The sequence below is a fragment of the Strongylocentrotus purpuratus genome, unplaced genomic scaffold (assembly GCF_000002235.5).
Source record: "Strongylocentrotus purpuratus isolate Spur 01 unplaced genomic scaffold, Spur_5.0 spur5_scaffold_5, whole genome shotgun sequence".
Taxonomy (NCBI): Eukaryota; Metazoa; Echinodermata; class Echinoidea; order Camarodonta; family Strongylocentrotidae; genus Strongylocentrotus; species Strongylocentrotus purpuratus.
In genome coordinates, this window is record NW_022145611.1 from 12,264,776 (window position 1) to 12,290,137 (window position 25,362).

The 25,362-nt window shown below is 36.6% G+C and overlaps 1 protein-coding gene across 3 annotated transcripts; it reads right to left on the minus strand.

Annotated features, from left to right (window-relative positions):
- Positions 1-468: 468 nt before the first annotated feature.
- On the minus strand, positions 469-25,245 carry LOC589490 (mediator of RNA polymerase II transcription subunit 12). 3 transcript variants are annotated; one of them, XM_011675576.2, is made up of 9 exons: positions 25,161-25,245; positions 12,329-12,440; positions 11,470-11,664; positions 11,052-11,156; positions 10,395-10,470; positions 9,874-9,978; positions 7,810-8,003; positions 6,916-7,136; positions 469-6,135 (listed from the first exon to the last, which is right to left on the minus strand). In XM_011675576.2, the coding sequence occupies exons 2-9, from the start codon at positions 12,420-12,422 to the stop codon at positions 5,818-5,820; spliced, it is 1,308 nt and encodes a 435-aa protein (XP_011673878.2). In that variant the 5' UTR covers positions 12,423-12,440; positions 25,161-25,245; the 3' UTR covers positions 469-5,817. The 3 variants fall into 3 exon arrangements, with proteins under 3 accessions (XP_011673878.2, XP_794221.4, XP_030854834.1); XM_789128.4 differs by having other exon boundaries at positions 469-6,138; XM_030998974.1 differs by lacking the exon at positions 25,161-25,245 and adding an exon at positions 13,400-16,218 and having other exon boundaries at positions 469-6,138.
- Positions 25,246-25,362: the final 117 nt, after the last annotated feature.

Below are 25,362 nucleotides of genomic sequence, written 5' to 3' on the forward strand. Positions count from 1 at the left end.
GTCTAGCTCTATCTCTCGTTTAAAACATTTTAGAGAACCGAAGCTGTGACATCATAAAATATATTTTTGGAATTCTCAATATTTTCTTCATTTTCTGAAAGAGCATCAAAAATGTTAAGTATTGGCTGAGATATGACCATCTGAATAAAAGGATTGCCTATGGGAACTCGGTGTTATATTGCTCAGGCTCGTAATGTTATGAACCAGAGCAATCTTTTTATTCAGATGGCCATATCTCAGCCAATACTTAACCTATTCAATTGGTTTTCGACATTTGGACATTATTTTTGGTGTTCTTTGAGAAGTTCCAAATATAGAGTTTTGATGACGTCACACTTCAACACTCTATAATGTCATGCATTGATTTTGTGTATGTACCTTCAAAACAAAATATCCCCACTTGGGCAAATGTTCCCTGTGCTTGCGAGTCAAACTACTGACAGAAATGATGACAATCCACAGTACTTGTTCTTCTTTTTTACTTTATTTTCCTTCGATAGGTTGTTAATGGCATACATACACAATAATAATAATGATGTTTTATTGCTGACACGAGTCTCAACATCGTTCCCTCCATAAATATCACAAATATTCTGTACAAGTAGAAAATATCTTTGGAGTAAAATGAGTACTATGCATTTATGCACAAGACCAATATGTGATTTATGGCAAAATATTTTTTATCAATCTAAAGCTTGTCTTGAGTTTTAGGCCCTGTAACACAAAGGTTTGCGATCAATTGTAAATTTGAAATAATGATTCTGATTAGTCAACAGTCAGCCCTCCTAACAATAAGTGCATGCAACAATGATCTTGATTGGCCATAATCATTTTGAAATCGATTGCAAGCTTGTGTGTTACAGGGGGCCCTAGTAATGGATTGCAATTCATGAGAAACATCCTTCAAATGTGGTAAATGGGTTAATTTGTTCCAGTAAAATGTTTACAACTTTACAAAACCCTGCTTGAAGTACCATTCACTGAAAAGCACAACTCACATTTGCACCGACTTGAGACCATGAGTTGTGTGCACTATTGGAACCACTAGCTGAATTTCCTCATCAGTCTTCACTTATTTATTACTTGGCCCTCATTCATTTTCAACCAATTCCCTTCTGATCCTTCAGCAGATGGAATTTTATAGATGTGTTCACGACTTAATTGGCGGTTTTGTTTAACTTTGACTGAATTCAATTTTATTATCAGAATTCAAAATTGTCTTGAAGATATTTCCTTAATATATAGTACTTGTCCTGGACACACTGATATTGTATGCAAAAATGTTCATGTCTCTCGTTAAAATCAGAAGACATCAAATTCTACAAAGTATCCTCAAAATTTATGTCAAGACATGTTATAAGAAGCACTGCTTGCTCCGCATTTGTCAAACTACTGTAAAGCAGAAATTACATTAATTTTTGCACATTTTGAGCAACATACTAAAAGCAAGTGATAAAAATATCCAGGATTTTCGTACCCTCTAAGCATATTTGAAGAAAGTCACATTTGTCGATGACATACCGGTGCAGTGCATACTAAAAAGCAGGAGTACCTTTACACATGTTTTTACGCTACTCTCTACAAAATAATTGACTACTTGGATGCATCTCCTCTCTGCTACCATGTACAGTAAGTAAGTATAGGTCTTGAACCAAAGACTTTATCCAATCCGGCCGCACGACACATTCTATAAGAAAATCCACATGATCTCTTAAGAAATGTATCATTCAATTAAGGGATACAGACTTAATTGGGCCAGTATTGAATTCAGGACTTATGTCAGGAAACGAGTATTATACTTAGTTTTCGGCTTAGATGAAACACTTACCCAACTTTGGTATATAGTTGAAGCTCTTGGCCAAGTATTTTACCTCAAGACTAAGACAGCTCCCAAGCTGGTTTAAGCCAATTTTTTTAGAGGCCTTGATTGACAGGCACGTAGTTTACTTTAAAGCCATCATATGCCGTGCACACATTTATTAGAGTGCATTTAATGCGACACATTAATTGTGCATTATTTTGGATTGACCATGTGATGTCACAATGTTTATCAGTGTTTGACCTTAAAGTCGGCTTGTTTAAATTAGTAATATACTCAGATTTAATCTGAATATAAGTTATAAGTTATAAACAAATAACTTGGCAAAGCAAAAAGTTGAGTAAAATACTGACTTGATCTGTGTATTGAATTGAATACGGCCCCTGTTGTCAAACTACTGGTTTTAAAATTGTTACTTCAAGGGAAAATGGAATAAAACCAATTGCACTTTGTTGAACAAATATACAAATTCCACAACTCTCAAACAATGATACTTGTATGTGCATAACCATTTGTAAATCAAGTCAGACCCTAACAAGAAAGAAAGAAAAAATACAATAAAGTAATAGTAAGGCCATCCATGACAATCACATACACATGTATGTTCATATTGGAAACATGTTCATGTGTATTCTTTTACAATTCAAATTCGGTGGGTTCTTATATTTTCCTCCCCCTTAAGACACATGCTGTGTAAACAGAGTTGGGATGGAAGAAAATGTTATTTCAGTTAGATGTACTCAAAGTAGTTACAATGTAAGAGCTACAGAGGAGTTCCCTTTTGTGCTGGAGACATTACAAATAATATACACATCCTCTAAATGAAAGCTATGACCTTTGACCTGCTGCCGATCATAATCTCATCTCGGTGCAGAACTCTCTGATGAACAGTTCAGGAGATCCAAATTAAGATTCTAACTGGTAGTGTGCTAATCAAGCTTGGGACATACAGTCATCAAACAAACAATGCAACCTCTTACAGTTTTGAAGTCAATTTTTAAATTCTCTCCACCCAAAACAGGACATGGAAATTCTGTTATGGCGATTCAATTTTTGTGAAATCAACTGAGAGAAAAAAACCAAAACTAATCCTTAAATTTATTTGAACTTGGAATCTATAACATACAATAAAGCTTTATGTTCTAAATACATTGGCCAACCATGTGAAGCCAAATATATTTCTGCACCTGCACAGTGTACAATAACCAAACGCAAAATGACAGCATAATGAGCAAATGAGGGGAAAGCACTTTAAAGATGAAAGCCCTTGTCAATTTTGGCTGACACAAAGAACAAGAGATTCTTTTTACTGGTGGAGAAAAAGGCAATAACATGAATCTAATCATGAACATCGCTATGAGTACAAGATCATGAACAGTATAAGAATACATGAAAGGTACAAGTTTAGTTTCAAATACTTTAAATTAAAACAATCTTAGAGATAACATAATGAGGGTAAAAATATTGATTACACTATACGTACATGTAATACAATTATATTACAATAATTAACTTGAATGCATTCATTTTTGTTACATCAATAAATTATCAATTACAATTATAAAGATATCATCCAAATATAATATTCAACATTTTATTAGTTGTAATTGTGTAAGTATTTTCTCTGTTCCCTCTATCCCTTTCAACCATTCATACAGAAATGGTAGATACCTTTTAATACATTTACAATATATTAAATTCTTTCAATATAAGCCCTACACTACAGGTACATCTTTGAGTTAACAGGTAGATTAACAGGCATATACACAAAATTAGTACTGATTACTTTTACATAGGACAAAAACAATGATACAATATACTGTACTTCAACAATATTGTGGTGATTGACAACATTGGTATTTTTGCAGTCAGAGATGATAGAAGATTATCTCACACATGTATACACATGTAAGTACACTTATTTAATAGGTCACATATCATTGCTGATTTGGTTTGGGAAACTGCACATGAGGCTATGCACAATACACATTATGGCATTACACATACATCAGGTTCATGAAAGCAGTTTTCACAAGAATCTCTCGTAACAGGTTATCCGGGAGTGGTTCCTGGGTTGAGTCAGAATAAATTAGGTGTGAAAGGGGTTATTAATATAATATTATATAATATAATATTAACATGGGTATTAACCTGTAGTTCCTGGTTTATATCAGGAAAAAAAAGCTTTAATATGAAAGGGGCTACAAAATCCTTTTGCATATCATTACTCAGTTAGCATTCATCATACCTTCAAACACATACCACATGCATGTGCATAAAAACGTACATGTACCATACTACAAGAATGACGTCATGTCCATACAAGGTGACTTAGAGCAAGTATAAATATGGAAGAAGAAGAAATCCACCTTTGGCACGGGCATTTGATGACCAAATTACACTGTCAAGTCTTTTTTTAGAATTTACATGTGTTTTAGTACATTTGTATAAAATTATGAGAAGTACATTTATACATTGCAGAAAAGACAATTCACCTTTCAAGAATCAACAGTATCAAGGTTACAAATACAATGTACGTTTCCCCAAACCAATAATAATAACATTTACTTATGATGCATGTATTGCTGCTATCTTCAATTAAATTCAGTAATCATTATCCAACATAGACTAATTTCTTATAAGTCAACTAAAAAGATGAAAATAAATATTGCTTTTGAATCACCTAAACCTAAAACTTACTAATTATAAATGGATGAATTTATATTTTGTTCACATGAGTTGATATTGAATATATAGCTAATATATCTTTTATTCTAGACTATTTCAATAATTTTGTCTAATATAAGGACTCTCCGACAAATAACTTACAGTAATAATCGTCTTTTTCAACTTTCCTTAGGATAAGGTTTGTGAAAGAGATTAAATCTCTAAAGCCTCTCATAAAAAGTGTAGCATGCTTAGCATAGGGGAAGACAAAGAAAAGTTACAAGGTTAAGTATCTTTGGAAAAATAGAAGACTACGTTGAAGGACAAAGAAAGCCAGCTAGGCAGGAAAAACAGGATAAAAAGGCGAAATGGGAAGTCGACAAGAGAGAAGAAGGTTAGACGGGGAGAGAAAAGCCAGCTGATTGACTTGAATACACATAGCAGTTTATTCTCGCACATGGAAAAGCCTGAGGGATGTGTTTGGCCGTTTATTGGGAGCAGGAATACTGCAAATATATCATATCCCAATGAAATTAGTTTAGAGACTGAAGTCTGACTGATAGTTGTATCAAACACCATCACGGATCAACCCCTTTATGTGTCGTCACGCTCTAGAATGAAATCCTTCTGTACATAAACATTCCAATACCTTTTCAAATCTGAACTTGGTTCTCCTGTGCATTGTGGTTGTATGGAGCCCACCAGGTCTGACAAAGACAAAGTAAGTCCAATGCTTAATTTACAAACCAGGAGCAAAGAGCAGGATTGTCCACCGACAGGGCAGATGACAGAACAAATCAAGTCTTCTACATGTACGTCTCTGAATTGGAAGAGATCGATCTACTGTTGCAGGCTGAGTAACATATATGCAGCTTGGCAAGAGCACTAATGCTCCCTATTACGCTCTCCTTTTTATCTCATTGTTGCTGATTGCAAATTCATCTCATCTAAATACATGTACGCAGCCATTGTCATCGTCTTATTGGGCGATAAAAACAAGTACATTTCTAGGCCATCCATGTCATATATCCTTTTTGAACGTTGATCTGGTTTACACATGCAGCCACATGTAGCCATCTTGTCGTAGTGAAGAAACAAGGACGTTCATGCTATCGATTTTCACATCCATGTTGCTGATTGCAAGTTGACATGATTTACACAAGCAGCTCTATGTGCAGACACAGCCATCTTGCCGTAGTGAAGAAACAAGGGCGTTCATGTGATCCACTTTCATATCCGTGTTGCTGATCGCAAGTTGACTGCATTGACACATGCAGCCAGATATTACAATCTTGCTGTCAACAGAAACAAAATGATCTGAAATAACCTCTTCATATTCTTGTTTCTCGGCCATCTTTAGCACCCTGGTTCCGTTGGTGGAGTTTTTGTTGATGTTGTTGTTGCTGCTGTTCTAACAACTGTTGGTACAACATTGTAAGCTGTTGTTGGTGGGACAATGCCTGTTGCTGCTGCTGTTCATGTTGCTGCATTAGACCTGCATGTTGTTGATGCTGATTGAGTTGACTGACTTGCCTTTGTTGTTGTTGTTGTTGTTGATGTTGTTGCTGTTGTTGTTGTTGCTGTGGGTGGTGGCCATGAGCCTGAGAGGGTTGTGGGTAGCCATGTTGCTGGTAAGCTAACTGCTGTTGCTGCTAGGGATAACAAAATAAGTTCATTCAATAGTTTCATGGTTATTAAGGCAGGGGTCATGGAAACTCAAATGTAATATTTTCAAGATCAAACACAATATATCCTTGTCTGACATGAGTGAAACATTATTCAGCATGATAGAGATATGCATTCAGGAAGCAAAGAGATATCAGTCATCCATGTAAGAGGTAAGGCTCAAATTCATGAAGTCTTGTTTTAATTTAATAAATAATTTGTCTCTTCACATTTTACGTCAAAGCTAACTTATTATGAGCCATTAGGGTAAGAACAAAGAGAGTGCTATTTCATCTCAAACAAAACAATTACTTGATCCAAATTAATTTCCGTAATTTTTGCTTATTCTATAAAATATCTAAGTGACCTGGGTGGTGTTTAAAAAAGATCCTAAGTTGAACATGACAATAATGGAAAGCAGTTAGCATCTATGAAAATATTTTATAGAAGTTATTTCAAAAGGCATAAAATGTTGGTACAAATCATTCATAATTTCTATAATCAGGAAGAATGTTCTTGATGTGGAATTTATCAAAAGTCTAAAATACTTGAACTTTCGCTTTTTAGAATATATTTTACTTTAAGGCTACAAATGGCTCTCCATAATTTTTAAGTCCAACTTAGAGTTGAGTTCGACTTAGGATATTTGTGAAACGCCCCCCTGATCCTACATATTTCCAAAGTAAGGATTATGTAATCATCTAGTCATTTCATCCAATGTTTTCACTGTGAAAAGAGTCACTTCACACATTTCCATACTGTACCTGTATATGTAATTGTCTGACATGCCGCCTCTCAATCTCCCTGAGTAACGATTGCCTGTAAGCCTCATAGTCCATTACCACTGTTCTTAAATCTTCTTTGTATAACCTTGTTAGCATGGCTTGAAACGCATCTAACTCAGGCAGTCTGAACAGGTCCCACTTGAGCTTATGATCGTGTTCAGGGGAGGCTTTGTAGTACACGTCCAGCCAATTAGGTATTTCTGCAAACAACAGGGATACAAAAAAAATGTGACGGCACATGTTATGAGACGATCCTTACTATCAAAATGTTTCACTCTCTCTGTGTAAAATATAAGCGTCTTCAACAAGCATGTGCTAAGGTATGATATCGATAACCTTTGAAATTTTATTTATAGTCCCAGGTATATTATCACAAATCAAATGCTTAAAATAAAAATATTGCAAAAATAGCAATCAATTAATTTAATTGGTACTGTTGCTTATTGGAATACATATCAACAAAAAGGGAAACAATCCAATCCAACTCTTTATATCTCATGCATATGTGTGTCTTTTCATCAAGCAGTCTTGATCATATACAGTCAAGCCTGCCTATAGAGGTCAATAAATGGAAATGATAATCATTTTTTTTCTAGATATTGCCTGTAAAATATTCAGATCTGGAAGGCAACAATAAAAGTGAGCACTATGACCAGGACCCTGTTTCATAAAAGTTAATAACAATAACAAGTTACAAGCTACTGTTATAAGCTACTGAAATCAAGGCATCTGATTGGTTGAGAGCAAATTTGTCATAGAAATTTAGCATTTGTTATAGATAAGAGGTTTTATGAAATGGGCCCCAGGTTGTTTCTATGATCGGTTGGCCTCTATATCAAGGTTTCCACCATTCATCACTTTCTGTGGTCTCACCTGTATAAAGATAGGGGTTGGGTGGAACCCAGAAGTTGTTTGCCTGGCCTGGTTGCCCCTCTGAACGGGATGCAGGGTTGAGGCTGGGTGACTGGGGTGGGATGGGCAGACTCTTCGGGATGGGTGGGGTGGGTTCATATCTAGGAATCTTGGGCGCGTTGGGATGCCTGTACTGTGCTGTCCTTGAAACATGGCTGTCAGATATTGATAAATTATTATTATTATTATTATTATTATTACTTATACCGCGCTTTTCCCATAAGGCCCAAAGCGCTTACAGTGAATGAAAATAAAAATTACATAAATACATATAATTAGAAGAAAAAAACAGTCTTACAACTACAAATTGCAAAAAAGATATGTTTTTAAGGCCTTTCTGAAGGTAAGAACTGATGGAGACTGCCTGATTCTAAGTGGTAAATCATTCCAACATTTTGAAGCAGATACAGTAAATGTTCTATCACCGGCTAATGTGCGGGTAACTGAATATGTGAGACGGAGAGGATCACTGGCTGACCTCAATGCCCTGGCAGGTGTATAAAAATTCAAACAGGTATGTAAATATTGTGGAGCTTGATTATTGAATATTTTGAATACAAACAAGAGTAATTTAAAAATTATTCTTTGTTTCAATGGAAGCCAGTGTAATGATCTCAAGATTGGCTGAGATGGATGGTCCCTAGAAACCTGAAATATCAATCGGGCTGCCCAATTTTGTAACTGTTGCACACGAATCAATTTAGTTGAGGGAATGGTAGAAAGAAGCCCATTACAATAATCAATACGGGATAGAACTAAAGAATGCACAGCGTTATGACAGGCAGACTGGTCAATAAACCTTCTGATTCTAGCAATATTTCTTAAATAAAACGTAGCCATACTACAGATGTGAGAAATATGGTGAGACATCGACATGCTAGAATCACATACAACGCCAAGGTTTCTTATTGTTTTTGAAGGGCTAATGAGTGTGCCACCAACATCCAACTGAACATTTGGAAGACTGCGCAGATTGTGACCTGAAGCAGCAACAAAAAATTCAGTCTTTGAATCATTTAATTTTAACTTATTTACTACCATCCATTGCCTAATATCTGAAATACAAATTTGAAGTTTGATAGGTGCACTATCAAGAGCTCCTGGAGTCTTAGGATTAAAGGAAACATATAACTGTATGTCATCAGCATAGAGATGATAATTAATACTATGATGTCGGAGGATATCTCCAATAGGAAGAGTATAAATTGAGTATCCTATAAACAGATGGATATATATACAAGGGCAAACTGAAAGGGGTTTGTCGCACATTAAAAGGCAGAGAAGGAAAAGGGGAAAAAGAGAGCTAGAGACACACACAGACACACCATGGTGGACATAATAAAGGTTATCAAAGTCTGTGCTTTAAAAACGCATTTAGAAGGTACGATAGACTACATCTCTACAACAATACAAATGCTTTAAAATTCTGGAAAATAAGAATGAAAGATAATGGAAGAAATGGTGCTTTAACATGAGATAAGATTTATTTGAGGCCTGTAGTACATATAAGCAAACAATTCACATTAAATTTTAAAGGTAATATTCAACTTGTAATATTTTCACACATAAAAATGCCCATAAACTTTTCCAAGTGATGAAAGTAGTGACTAGAAAGAAGCATGCCATTGTATGTTGTTTAAGCCTAGGCTCTTTTCATTCTAATGTTCTTAAAAAAATGTATTTTGCATCACAAGCCTAACACTGTTCACCCACAGATAAGAATGAATGAGTATTCGTTTGTGCCACGTCTATTATTGCTGTGTTACATGTTTTTAAATGTACTATGGAATTTGATTTTCACTGTTCTGTAAAAAACATTATGCTTTTTGATGTAAATATGTTCTTACCTATTCAGGGCCCCATGGAAGACCCCTACTTATTAATGAATTGGCTACCCTGACAAAAGATTAGAAATACATAAGTAAATAAATAAATAAATAAATAAATAAATATACAAACAAACAAACAAACAAATAAATAAATAAATAAATAAATAAATAAATAAAAAAATTAATAAATACGTACTTGACATAGTAGGTGCCATGCTCTCTGGATTCGACTTTCTCCCATCCAGGGGGCAACCCCTCCTTCTCTAATGGATGACTCCAATGTGTTGTCTGAGTGTTGTGACTGCGTTGGGGGAACAAAGGAAGACGGATACAGATAAATCGGGATAGAATCTGTTGAGTGAGTACTGATGGAACATAACTTGGTGTAATGGACCAACGGATCGGAAAGAGTGATGCCTGTTATACATTTAATATATAGTGAGTGTGGGAAGAAGAAATGGCATCCAAAACTGTACAATGCTTAAGAGTTAATTTTAATGAAAAATTAAATGAATTACTCTGTATTATACTATAAATAATACATTATGCCCTCATGTAAATTAACCCCTATTGAAATTACACTGATAACATTTTTGGGGGGTTGGATTACCACCTAAATGATAACGAAATAAAACAAAGAAAACATGACATCTCTCTCCAGTCAGTATCAGCATAATACTGTAACAACAACCTGTGGATGATACAAGTTTGACTTACTCAATAAAAAACTTCCTCCCTCTCATTGTCCTGTCTACAGTCCAGCCAGGAGGAAGAGGCAAGTCTGGTACATTCCCTGAAATATCAATCAATCAAAAGTCATCATTATTAAATATGATATCGAGATCTGGGCCCTGTCTTACAAAGAGTTACGATTGATCCAAATCAATTTGTAAGTCCTTCAATTGATCGCAAATTTGCAGTCTCCTATCTCTTATGAACATAGTTGCGATTTACATCAATCGCAAATAAGTTGCGATTGATATCAACTCTTTGTAAGACAGGGCCCTGATGATAAATCTTATACAATTTCCACACAATCCAGCACCTTTACAATGAATTCCAAAATCTGAAACTAAATCATAGATGTCAAAAAAATTTAATAGCCAATGGACAAAAGGCATTCTCATTGAGTTTCATCTAAAGTTATTTTGTTCTTACTGTACATAATGATAGGGGTATCCCTCATCTTCAGGATTTCAGGCGAATGCATTATCTGGAAGATTCCAAAATTATTTTGGGTTTGGGATAGGGGAGGGGCATAGCTTTCTCTCCCTGAATTGGCAGGCCTAGAATTGTGGGTAGTCGTCAATGTGGTTAATTGTTAGCGACATATTGATAGTGGATGTAACTTCCCAGTTTTTATTTTCTTCTTACCAGCATGAGGTGGTTTATCTGGTCTGTAGGCACTGGCAGGGAGAAGGGGAGATCCCCCTCGTTGTTGAGTGGGTACACCACGATCTCCATAACCGCTATGGTGTTCTAGAGGGAAAAAGTATACAAAATAAAGAAAGGGTTGAATAAATCATTCTACCGGTAGTCAAAAGTGATGATAGTTTTGATGGAGTGAAATGACTAATATCAGTTTGCCCATTATAAAAATGAAGTATGGCAAAGTATACATGTAGGTGCAATGGAATAGGAGAATAATAGCATTAGGAGGAAAATGTAGAAGATGATGATGTCGATGATGATGATTTAAGGAGGAGGAGAGGAAGAATGAGGATGAGTATGCGGAGGAGGAAGAGGAGGAGGAGGAGGAGGAGGAGAATGATGATAATGATCATGTGGTTACCTGTTGGTGCCTGCCCATTGTCTTTGTTGAAGTCTGGCAGACCCAGCTGAGCTAGACCAGGGCGTCGCCCTACGGGTGCCCCTATCGGTTCCCACTGGGGTACGGCTGGGTTAGTGGTCCCAGGCTGTCCTCCCGAGGGTATCTGCGACGGCCTCTTCATAGAAGGACCGTTGCGCTGAACAGGGCTCATGTAGCCTGGATATTAATTAAAAAACAAATACCGGTAACAAGTTCTGTAAAAAATTAGCACTACATTTACTGTTTCAAGATAGTGGTATCTGTAATTACTTACATGTATGTGTTTACATGCTACATGTATTCTGAATGTTTAGAGATAGATATTATTGCACATGACAAATTCATGACAGTTAAAACAAAACCATAAGCCTGACATTTCATCTCCACGATATCAACACAACCTGATATAAATTTAGAGACTTTGAACTCAGGCTATGATACAATTAGGAATACTGAAGTCATCCATAACTGTCAGCTTAATATAAACTAAGCTATGAATTCTTTGATGCTGTTTTCTTAAAAAACAAAGAAAAATATATTCTACTTCTTGTACTTTGGGTTACCTTGGATTTTTCTTTGCCTGGGCAAGTATCATACATAGCTTATAATGGAAAAATTGAAATATAGTAGAGCTTTGTCCCTTTGTTGAGACTTACTTGAAACTTTATATTTCAAAGATGCAAGGTTTTCATATCAATACCCCGAGTCCTGATATTGAAATGGGTTGTACTCATGAAAGAATCATTCTTTCCCCCATCATTTTTGTTAGAAGCATGGATAACAATCCAAGTAGGGATCAAAGGTCGTAACAAAGTTTCCATTGATGAAAGCAGCTGCTTACCCTGTAACCATGGTGATGTCTCTTTCTTGGTGTACTTGCCAGCAATGCCTTCAGGAGGTAGTGGTTTGGATGAATCTTTCTTTCTCAGGAGCATGTTCTACATTAGGAACATCTGAGAAAGACAGAGATCAATCAAATATGGTAAAAAGTCATGACTGTAAAATATCACTCAAATACGACAACAGTTATGATTGCACAGTTTGAAAGTAATCTAGGCATAGTTTTAAAAAGTAGTCAAAGTGCAATTTTACCAGTATCTCATTGAAAAGCGTGTTGATTTTAATACACCCATGTTTCAAATTTTCAATGGAATATTGGCGAACATTTACTATAGACTGTTTCGTGGGACGCTGCCCAGAGATCAAACAATAAAACCGCTCTTTGGCAAAACCTATTTGTTCATGTTATTATGAGGTTTCCTAAATCAATTTACTCTAGTTCGAAGATATAAAGCATCCTCAGATATGAAAAGGATGTTAAGACATAACACTAACTGGATGAAAGTGTTAACACTCAAAAACACTTTTACAGGTGTTATATGTACATGTATACGACATCAATGTCTGAATTAAGAAATTTACACTGATTTACTTTAGCAGACTTCACCAAAATTGCATATGTACAATGTACATCGCATGTGCCTACACAACTTGCTCATGTATCCACTATCCATGTTTCATTGCTATAGTGTACACTGTTGTAATCATGTGTCAATCATGCACACGTACACTGTAGGTAAACATACATGAACTTGAGGAACACGGCAGTCTGTATAGGCCAATACAAAGCATGTTAGCATGTCCTTGCTAGTACCAATTTATTTTCGGTCTTCAAAACAATTTGATGCACTTGCCAGGTTAGATACTGAATACGGTAGGGACAGTCTGACAGTGTTCTCTACATGTAGCACAATGGTGTTGAGATTTCTGCACAAAATTATCATAACAAATCCAAATTGTTTGTTTGATTTGTTTTGTCTTTACTTTTTCCAAGAATATTAATTTAAATGATTTTTTATTTTATTTGTATTTTGAGACGCTGTAATCCTGTAAACTGTAAAAACTTGCTTACATGTACTGATAAAGATTCAGTCCATCCCCTCTCTCTCTCTCTGAAAAAAATTACAACAGAAGCATTTCAAGAAACATTCCTATCTAACCAAGGGACCATACAATGTACACATAAACCATACATTGTAGGTGTACAAAACTGTACAGGTTCCTGTCATTTGGAAATATTAATTCATTTGATTTTGTTTCAGCCTTTTATAAGGCCAAATCTCAATGAAAATAACCCAATCTACTTTCCAACATTGGCAGATATATGAAATAGAATCTACTCAATAACGAAAGATGCAAACCCTTTTCATATTGTGTGGAAAAAAAAGACATGGGCATATTCCCCTGTCAAAAAAATCCATAGAAGTTTAATGAAGGAATGCTTCAGCCTTACAACTTCTTGGTATTTATAATTCCATTTACATACATGTAAATACATGTAGAATAAATACTGTATCTCTCTCTATTCACACTATTGTACCTGGTTCTGTGGAACCCATCTCTTTAGGACAGAGATAACACACAAACTCTGACCCTATTCATATCTTGTTATATCCGGTCCTTGACAAGAGACATAGCTCATTAAAAGAAGTTTGGCTCTATACACTGGAATGGTAGGAATGTCTATTAACAAGGAGGTACCGGTACAGGGGTTTATTGATGGGTGTGTGCATGCACTACACTGTACTTCACCCATTTCATACCAAACCAGTAAACTGAATTAATGATTATAAATACCAGTAATCAAATCTAAATCTATTCTATTATGCTCAGCTGAGAATAAACTTTTTATACCAGTAAGTGTTTTATGAGTGATAATTTCCCTTTCACAATATCATCTGTACATTTTGTATACAATACAATGCATCAAAGAGTGGGATAAAGTTAGCACTTGCCAATGTAAGGTTTTGAAATGATTAAAGCACCTATATTGTACCCCACTGTTTGCATAAATGATAATGGTATTTGCTTGAATTCTTGGATCTGATTGTAGACATAAACCATGGACATAGACAAGATGGACTACCGTTTATCTGATTTTCAGCACTAGAAAGTAATGCATATATTGATGAAGACATAGACAAGACTAATCATTCAGTAGATTTTCAAGATTGATTGTATTTGTAAGTAGTTTTGTAATGTTTAAAGAGGAAGATTTTGGGTAACAATGTGTCCTGAACACCTGTTTATGCTAGTATTGAACTGTGTAATAAAAATAAAAAATTGTTCACAAAATTTTCCAAGTTTAATTAAGCCCAGAAGTTTGTGTATGCAACATGTTTTAACTGACTCTGTTACATGTAGTTGGTTTTTAATACTGTTGGTTTTTATTGCACTGTCATCCCGGATAGGAACATTCCAATTTATTTGATATGAAAGGGGGATAGAATAGACTATAATGACGACTGGAATGGTGCATCAATCAACAATCCAAAATACTATACAATACAATGGAAAACTATTGGGGTGCATCTGGTATTTGACAATTGGTTTGTTGACATCAAGGTTGAATGGAAAATACAACCACTGAATAGTTAAGAGTAATCACCTTTTTGGAGGCTAAAAGTTGAAAGTACAATTTGAACAACCATATATACACTGTAGTTTGTAGTTATTGGTCAGTGTTGGTTAACTGCAGCAATAATCATATTAAAATTATTGCCCGAACTTGAAACTTGAAAGCATAATGTTAATGTACATGTATGCCACTTACATGTGCTGTGTAATGTACAGTAGTAGTGGGTTGACATTTAAAGTTATTTGCTTAAATGACAACCTTTAATATAAATAGTGTATACAGTGTAGTGTACATGTAATTTACGCATGCATGCCAAAAAATGAATGTCCCAATTACAGTACCTCAACCCATTTGGAGTTTAATGTATCTTACTTACACAGTGTGTTGCTTACAGCCTTACAGTTCACATGTTCATGGGGACTAACATGTACTTGTATAAATTATAACAAGTAAAGATAGAAATAAGTTTAGCCTCCACTTACAGTTTTATTCAACAATTATTTAATGCTATCCAAATAAATGCAGCCAGCATTTTTGAATTTGATTTCAAAGTAGATTTTGTTTCTCATTTTGTTGATTAAATTCAGAGCTCATGCAATTTAAGTTGGTTAATTATTGTTTTGACATATTCACGGCACTCTTGTAATTGAAAAATGTACAATCATATACATGTATGAACAGTAATGTATATTAGGCCCGAGTCAAAAAGGCTCCACGCCCAGTCCCCAACCGTCACTCTAATACCTGGGTTTTAATTTTTGATTTCGGGTATTTCAAAATTAAATTTCAGACTGATATTTTGCAATACAGAACTTAAAATACACATTTTACTGAATTTCAATTTAATTAAATAAAGATCCAAAAGGAGATCATTTTAGATGACGGTAGGTATTTTCATGGCTCTACAATTGAGGCTGCAAGGAAGGAGGGACGCTTCGCGTTACCGAGCGTGTTCATAAACGGAAGTCAAAATATGACTCACCAACGACTGAGCAAGTTACGAAAGTACCACACACAAAACCAAAATGATGATCAGACTATTGAAATTAAAATTCAATAGGCATTAATTGTCTAACTATCCACAAAATAATGGTTTACCCAAGAAGGCCAAGATATTATGATGAAGGAAAATGCATTAAAGCTCTTGAAACAGCATAGATGTGCCTTTTGATCATCAAAAAAAATATGTGTGTATCACGGTTAAGTTTGTCATGCTTGATGTCCGTGGATACAGGCCTACACTATCATTAATGCAGAAAAAAGTCAGAATTGATCAGATCAATAAGCATTAAACCAACAAAAAATGCCTCATTAGACAGGGTGCTACAAGAATTTTTTTCACCACTTGCCCTGTCGGGCAAGTGGGTTTTCAATTTACTTGCCCAAACAATATTTCCACTTGCCCAAAACTTTAAAGCGAAAAAGTAGTTCGCTTTCTTGGCTGGCGGTGCCTCCATGTTTACTAGCACAATCGAGAAAAAACAGCTGATCAACGCACGTGTGTGTCTGTGCAAGCCGCTGTCATTTGGAAACGTAGGCTAATTTTCAGCTGTTAATAATTTGGGTCAACTCTTCCATCAAGAAACGTCATGTAAATAATGGGTAATCAACTATTTTAAATAAAGTACGGACATTTTTATTTCATCATTCACTGCTATAAATATCATGCCAAAATTTGTAAATTCTTACTAAATAATAATATTGAAGATATTTTACGATAAATCTCGGATAAGTATGCGAAAACTAGACTAAACAACGTCGCTAAAACCATGAAAACAAAACAACAACGGCTTATATTCTGGGGGTCTCGATACTATTATCAAAATGACTCGCTCGGTCGGATCTTGAGACCGCAGTAATAAACTGAAAACGAGACAAAAACATTCATCTGATTTATATGAGCAGCGAGTTTTAAATAATATGTTCACAATCATTAACAGTCATTATGAATAAATATCAAACATTTGACTTTTTGTACTTACTAGAAAATCCCTGTTGTTTATTCCATTCCGATTCGCACGTGTTCATTTCCCTAGAATAATGACGTCATATTTGGCGTGATTCAACCAATCGGCAATCAGAGAATAGCAAAGGCCTGTCGGTGCGGCCTGCAGAGCTAGAGAGAGAGAGCGCGAATAAGCTCGCAGCTGGTACGATCGCGCTAGCTGTCTCTAGCTAGCTCACGGCCGGCCGTGCGTGGAGGCGGAGCGCGCGGCATTCATGGCTTGAAGTGTCACTGTTGCATGCGCGCTGAGCTAGCTGAGCTGGCTAGCTGTCTGTGAAGTTTTTTCGAAATCGGAACGATCGCTTTTTTGCTTCTGGATTTTGACGACGGGTAAGAAGTTGACGGGTAAATGGTAGAGTTCTTGGACACTAGGAAATTACTGTAAAAGTATCACTTGCCCGAATCGGGCAAGTGATAATTTGATTTACTTGCCCGACGGCTCAATTTGGTTGCCCCGGGACGTCGGGCAAGCGGGTTTGTCGCGCCCTGTTAGACAGCACAACAAAGTTTTCTAAATTTGCGAGCGAGCAAGCAAAAAAGAATGATACTTTTATTACAGCAAAATTGTTATTTATTTACTTTGAAAATCATTACATAAGATAATAATACTAATTAAATGTCTTTCTCCTGATCGAGGGCTCTGCAATCATATCATTACCCCGGCTTTAGTTAAGCTCACCATAAGGTGCTCGAGCATTCAAGGAATGTCTTCCTACTGGGTACATGCACCCATACATCTGGATGGAGAGTTGCTAATGTACATGTACATTGTAGATTAATATCTCGCCAAAGGATATCAGTACATGTATAATATATAAAATTATGTATGCGGGCAACATGATGCCGAATACATGAATACAAATATCATATATTCAGTCACTTCAATGAATTAAACATGAATATGAGCTAGTTGCGCATGTCCATGCCCAGAATCATCCTGTTCCTAAATGTTCAGAGCAAGTGAAGCAAACTTACATTGTAAAATTTAATTTAGATATATTCAAATATATATAATTTTAGGCTATTATAGCACCTTGGCCTTTGCCGAATGTGAAGATATTCTGGCACCTTGTTTATTATAAAGGTATTCAGGCACATCACTGCCCACAATCCACACAAATTTTGCCGACATTAAAGTCATCATGAGTCAACCCCGACTTGTAATGTTCAAAAAGACTTTGTTGCCCCTACAGATATCTAAAAACAATAATTATCGGCAAGACTTTGTTGCCCCTACGGAGATCTAAAAAAAATAATTATCAGCCAGGTTTTGTTGCCTCTACGGAGATCTAAAAACAATAATTATCGGCAAGGTTTAGTTGCCCCTACGGAGCTTTCAAAACAGTAATAATAGGCAAGGTTTTGTTGCCCGTTCGGAGCTCTAAAAACAATAATTATCGGCAAGACTTTGTTGCCCCTACAGAGCTCTAAAAACGATAATATTCGGCAAGGTTTTGTTGCCCGTACGGAGCTCTATAAACAATAATAATCGGCAAGGTTTTGTTGCCCGTTCGGAGCTCTAAAAGCAATAATTATTGGCAAGACTTTGTTGCCCCTACAGAGCTCTAAAAACAATAATTATCGGCAAGGTTTTGTTGCCCCTACGGAGCTCTATAAACAATAATAATCGGCAAGGTTTTATTGCCTATACGGAGATCTAAAAACAATAATAATCGGCAAGGTTTTGTTGCCCCTACGGAGCTCTAAAAACAATCCTTATCAGCAAAACTTTTTTGCCCCTACGGAGATCTAAAAAGACAATTATCGGCAAGACTTCATTGCCACTATGGAACTTCTAAATTACTAACTATTGGGGGGACTTCATTACCGATACGGAGATATGAAAGCACATCTTCATCGAAATGACTGAAACGTTTGGCACAAAAACCGTAATGACTCAGGCTTCGTTTTTCAATCCATCTCCATCCTCTTTATTTGGACCAATCAATATCGGGAAATGTTGTTTACCCATCGTTTGTTCAACATCTTCATTTCGCGTTGTGACCTTATTTGGTGCGTTTTCAGAGTTTTTTATCAGTGAAAAACTTCGGGAATTAAATCAGAAAAGGATTAAGAGTTGAGATAATGGTACATCGAATCATCTTCTTCCCTATACGTTTTAATTAAAACGTCATAGCTTCCGCGCTTTGCGCGGGAGGGGTGGGAATTGATTTCAGAACAGGATTAATAGTCAAGAGAGTACAACGAATCGTCTTCTGTCTCTAATAATTTATTAAAAACATACAAGCTTTCGTGCTTCCCGTGGAAATCAGAAAAGGATAAAGAGTCGAGAACGGTACATCAAATCGTCTTCTTTCTCTAATAATTTATCAAAAACGTCTAAGCTTCCGCGCTTCCTGTGGAATTCAGAAAAGGATAAAGAGTCGATAACGGTACATCGAATCGTCTTCTTTCTCTAATAATTCAATGAAACGTCAAAGGGGTGAACTCCCCACTCCCTCCACCCACCCACCCTCCACCCACCCCATGGGCGGATCCAGCCGGCGGCAGGGGAGGGGACCAAAGAGGGGGACCAATTCGTGGGAGAATATTTAGCGGCAAAACAGCCAGCCTGTTAATAAGGGGGGGGGGGGAGGGGGGTAGTGAGCACTATTTTTTTTTTGCTCCCGAAAACTTGAAAATCGCGCCGGCCGATAATTCGTTCAGGTTGGGGGGGGCACAAATACTCCCCCCCCCCCCACCCATGAAAAAGGTGTGAGGTGATTACGCACACTTTCCACTTTGGCCTTAGTGCCCCTTAGGATAGATTTGTCCCGAGATTTGTGCCCCTTTCAGTGGATTTGTGCCCTCTCAAAAAAGTGGCCTTGACCCAAATTTGATGTAATTCAACTATTCAAGGCCTGTATTGATAATATAAATTTCCTATTTCCCCCCTAAGAATCTTATTTCTTTATGTTTTTTGTGTGGATGCACTAAATATAGAGTAATTTTTTTTTCCAGTTAAATCATAAAAAAAGTGAAATTTGATAACCTTATTTATATAAATTCAATATTAATGAATATACAATATTCAGAAAATAGTATCAATTCTTCAAAATTCATAAAAAATTGTGGGAAATTTCATTCTCGCATTGGTTTGTCTGATTTTTCTGTTTTAATTGACAGTAAAAAAAATTTGGAGTGGACTTGCCTTTTAAAATGTGGTTGGATCGCTTATGAGAGAGAGAGGTATGACGAGAGGGGATACCAAGAAAACTTGTTCTTGGAAAACTATTCTTGTTGTATTACAACATTTCTTTTTCTAATCTACACTGTAGATTAATTTCATAGAGCGTATCCATTGACTCTTTTAATGAGACCCCAAAGTACCAAACATGAGCTTTGTATACAATTAGTTTTGCATTATTATGTGTCCAACAAATAGAACAAAAATATTGTTTGACGTTCTTGATGGAACTAAATGGAATCATTAATTACAAAAGAAGTTGAAGTGGCACCTTTTCCTTCAACTTATTTTGTTTTCGTGTACACCAGGCCAGAAAGGTGCCATCAAGTCTTGGATATAAATTTGTTCTGCATTTCGTTTTAGTTTGGCAGCATTCTTCCTCATTTCTCTCGTTTCTGTTCTTCTAGATCTAGATCTACCAGTAATTCTTTCCTCTTTATCATGTTGATGATTTATCTTTTATACCTTTCATCTCTCATATCTACGGAGCCCCGGAAGTGACATGGAGAAATTTTTTTTTTCTCGTTTTCCTGAGATAAATTCTCGTTTTCCTGAGATAATTTTTCGTTTTCCTGAGATAAATTCTCGTTTTCCTGAGATAATTTTTCGTTTTCCTGAGATAAATTCTCGTTTTCCTGAGATAATTTTTCGTTTTCCTGAGATAATTCCCGTTTTCCTGAGATAAATTCTCGTTTTCCTGAGATAAATTCTCGTTTTCCTGAGATAATTTTTCGTTTTCCTGAGATAAATTCTCGTTTTCCTGAGATAATTTTTCGTTTTCCTGAGATAAATTCTCGTTTTCCTGAGATAATTTTTCGTTTTCCTGAGATAATTCCCGTTTTCCTGAGATAAATTCTCGTTTTCCTGAGATAAATTCTCGTTTTCCTGAGATAATTTTTCGTTTTCCTGAGATAAATTCTCGTTTTCCTGAGATAATTTTTCGTTTTCCTGAGATAATTCCCGTTTTCCTGAGATAAATTCTCGTTTTCCTGAGATAATTTTCGTTTTCCTGAGACGGATAATTTTTCGTTTTCCTGAGATAAATTCTCGTTTTCCTGAGATAATTTTTCGTTTTCCTGAGATAACTCCCGTTTTCCTGAGATAAATTCTCGTTTTCCTGAGATAATTTTTCGTTTTCCTGAGATAACTCCCGTTTTCCTGAGATAAATTCTCGTTTTCCTGAGATAAATTCTCGTTTTCCTGAGATAATATTTCGTTTTCCTGAGATAAATTCTCGTTTTCCTGAGATAATATTTCGTTTTCCTGAGATAATTCCCGTTTTCCTGAGATAAATTCTCGTTTTCCTGAGATAAATTCTCGTTTTCCTGAGATAATATTTCGTTTTCCTGAGATAAATTCTCGTTTTCCTGAGATAATATTTCGTTTTCCTGAGATAAATTCTCGTTTTCCTGAGATAATATTTCGTTTTCCTGAGATAATTTCCGTTGTAAAATGAACAGTTAAAATGAATTGAAAAAATACAATTTTCTTCTAATTTTATAACGTTTTGGCATCTGAATGCCCCCCCCCCCCCCCTGAGTACGATGTCATATATATTTACTGTAAATTGCGAGCGAGCGAAGAGCGCAATTAACAAAATAATAAAAGACACTAGTCTTACTCGTACAAATTTAGGTACAATACCAATTTAGATGATAAATCTATCTTGATTCAAGAACACTTTATTAACAGACTGCCCGATTACAATAGGGGACAGCCCACGAGGCCGACGGCCGTCAGCCTAGGGCCTAAATCCAGTTTTAGGGGGGTATTCGGCAGGCGCGGATCCAGGATTTCTTAGGGGGGGGGGGGGCCAAATTTGAAATTTTGCGAGCCAAATATTGGTACATAATGGTGACCAACAGTGACGTAATGCGGGGGGGGGGGTCGGTGCAGGGAGGGGCGATTTTCCCCCTCCCTCCTCCGCGAAACGCGGAAGCTTTGACGTTTCATTAAATTATTAGAGAAAATAGACGATTCGTTGTACCGTTCTCGAAAATAATCCTCATCGGAATTTAGTTCCCCCTCCATCCCGCGCGAAGCGCGGAAGCTTTTACCTTTCATTAAATCATTAAAGATTCGTATTACCGTTCTCGCCTCTGAATCCTCGTCTGAATTCAGGTTCCCCCCTCCCGCGCGAAGCGCGGAAGCTTTGACGTTTCATAAGATTATGAGAGAAAGAAGACGATTCGTTGTACCGTTCTCGATTCTTAATCCTTGTCTGAATTCAGTCCCCCCCCCCTCCCCTCCTGCGCGAAGCTTTGACGTTGCATTATATTATTAGAGAAAGAAGACGATGCGTTGTATCGTTCTCTATACTCTTAATCCTTGTCTGAATCAGGGGCCGTCTTAGGGCCCCTGGGGGGGGGGGGTCGAGGCGGCGGAGCCGGCCCCGGAAGCTCAGGGGTTTTAGGCGTTTAATTAAGGTCAGATGAGCATTTTTGTGTATACCTTATTATTTTGTGAGACTGGCACGTCACTATTTGGCGTGGGGTCCAGGGGGCGGAGCCCCAAAATATCAGGGGTTTTAGGCATTAAATTACCGTCAGATGAGCATCTAAGGGCCCGCCGTAGGGCCCTAGGTGAAATCCAGGGGGCAGATTATTTTCGAAAACGGTACAACGAATCGTCTTCTTTCTCTAATGATTTAAGGAAATTTAAAAGCTTCCGCGCTTCGCAAGGGAGGGGGGAACCTAAATTCAGACGAGGATTAAGAGTCGAGAACTCGACAACGAATCGTCTCCTTTCTCTAATAATTTAATAAATCGTAAAAGCTTCCGCGCTTCGCACGGGAGGGGGGAACCTAAATTCAGACGAGGATAAAGAGTCGAGAACTCGACAACGAATCGTCTCCTTTCTCTAATAATTTAATAAATCGTAAAATTTTCCGCGCTTCGCGCGGGAGGGGGAAAACTAAATTCAGACGAGAATTATTTTCGAAAACGGTACAACGAATCGTCTTTTTTCTCTAATAATTTAATGAAACGTCAAAGCTTCCGCGTTTCGCGGAGGAGGGAGGGGGAAAATCGCCCCTCCCTGCACCGACCCCCCCCCCGCATTACGTCACTGTTGGTCACCATTACGTACCAATATTTGGCTCGCAAAATTTCAAATTTGGGCCCCCTCCCCTAAGAAATCCTGGATCCGCGCCTGCTGAATACCCTATTGTAATCGGGCAGTCTGTTAATAAAGTGTTCTTGAATCAAGATAGATTTATCATCCAAATTGGTATTGTACCTAAATTTGTACGAGTAAGACTAGTGTCTTTTATTTGTTAATTGCGCTCTTCGCTCGCTCGCAATTTACAGTAATTATATGACATCGTACTCAGGGGGGGGGGGGGGGCATTCAGATGCCAAAACGTTATAAAATTAGAAGAAAATTGTATTTTTTCAATTCATTTTAACTGTTCATTTTACAACGGAAATTATCTCAGGAAAACGAAATAATATCTCAGGAAAACGAGAATTTATCTCAGGAAAACGAAATAATATCTCAGGAAAACGAGAATTTATCTCAGGAAAACGAAATATTATCTCAGGAAAACGAGAATTTATCTCAGGAAAACGAAATATTATCTCAGGAAAACGAGAATTTATCTCAGGAAAACGAAATATTATCTCAGGAAAACGAGAATTTATCTCAGGAAAACGAAATATTATCTCAGGAAAACGAGAATTTATCTCAGGAAAACGAGAATTTATCTCAGGAAAACGAGAATTTATCTCAGGAAAACGGGAATTATCTCAGGAAAACGAAATATTATCTCAGGAAAACGAGAATTTATCTCAGGAAAACGAAAAATTATCTCAGGAAAACGAGAATTTATCTCAGGAAAACGGGAATTATCTCAGGAAAACGAAATATTATCTCAGGAAAACGAGAATTTATCTCAGGAAAACGAAAAATTATCTCAGGAAAACGAGAATTTATCTCAGGAAAACGGGAATTATCTCAGGAAAACGAAATATTATCTCAGGAAAACGAGAATTTATCTCAGGAAAACGAAAAATTATCTTAGGAAAACGAGAATTTATCTCAGGAAAACGGGAATTATCTCAGGAAAACGAAATATTATCTCAGGAAAACGAGAATTTATCTCAGGAAAACGAAAAATTATCTCAGGAAAACGAGAATTTATCTCAGGAAAACGGGAATTATCTCAGGAAAACGAAATATTATCTCAGGAAAACGAGAATTTATCTCAGGAAAACGAAAAATTATCTCAGGAAAACGAGAATTTATCTCAGGAAAACGAGAATTTATCTCAGGAAAACGGGAATTATCTCAGGAAAACGAAAAATTATCTCAGGAAAACGAGAATTTATCTCAGGAAAACGAGAATTTATCTCAGGAAAACGAAATATTATCTCAGGAAAACGAGAATTTATCTCAGGAAAACGGGAATTATCTCAGGAAAACGAAAAATTATCTCAGGAAAACGAGAATTTATCTCAGGAAAACGAGAATTTATCTCAGGAAAACGAGAATTTATCTCAGGAAAACGAAAAATTATCTCAGGAAAACGAGAATTTATCTCAGGAAAACGAGAAATTTTTTTTTTCTCCATGTCACTTCCGGGGCTCCGTACATATCACTCTTCTTCTTTCCCTTTGAATTTCTTTTCTTTTCTTCTTAATTTTATTTAGCTATTTTCTTTCATTCCTCTTTTCTTCCTCTCGGCCTTTCCATTTTCTCTCCATCCTCTTTCCTCCTTCCCTTTTAGACGACACCGACGTACGACCATGAAGACGCTGCAGCTAGTTCGGCCGCGCTCGGCCCACGGACACGGACACGGACACGTCTTTTCTATGTCGCTGGCAGTCGAGTTCCGCTGGGCGTCTCGCTTGCTGGGCTGCAGATCGTGGCTAGCTCTTCGGGCACCGTGAGGCGCTGGCCTAGCGCTATGCGCTAGTGCAGTGGTTGTATGAAAAGACGAGTTCCGATTCGCGGCAAGGGTAAACAATGCAAGATAAGCAGTATACGGCAAACTACATTCCACACAAGTTTGCTGAAATAGCTAGGCTATATTTAAATAATGAGAATATCATGTAAAAACTCACGCAATTGCTGAGAAAAGGTTGTTAATCAGGTATTATTAGTCCACAAAAACAAGATTTGACACCGGAATAGAGACTGGCAACAACTAATTACAGATCTTTAATTGATTATATAAAAATTAAAAAAATCTCCAAAAATATCAAATTTTCAACAAATTATAAATATTAAATATTCTATTATATTTTTATTGTTAATTCAAGATAT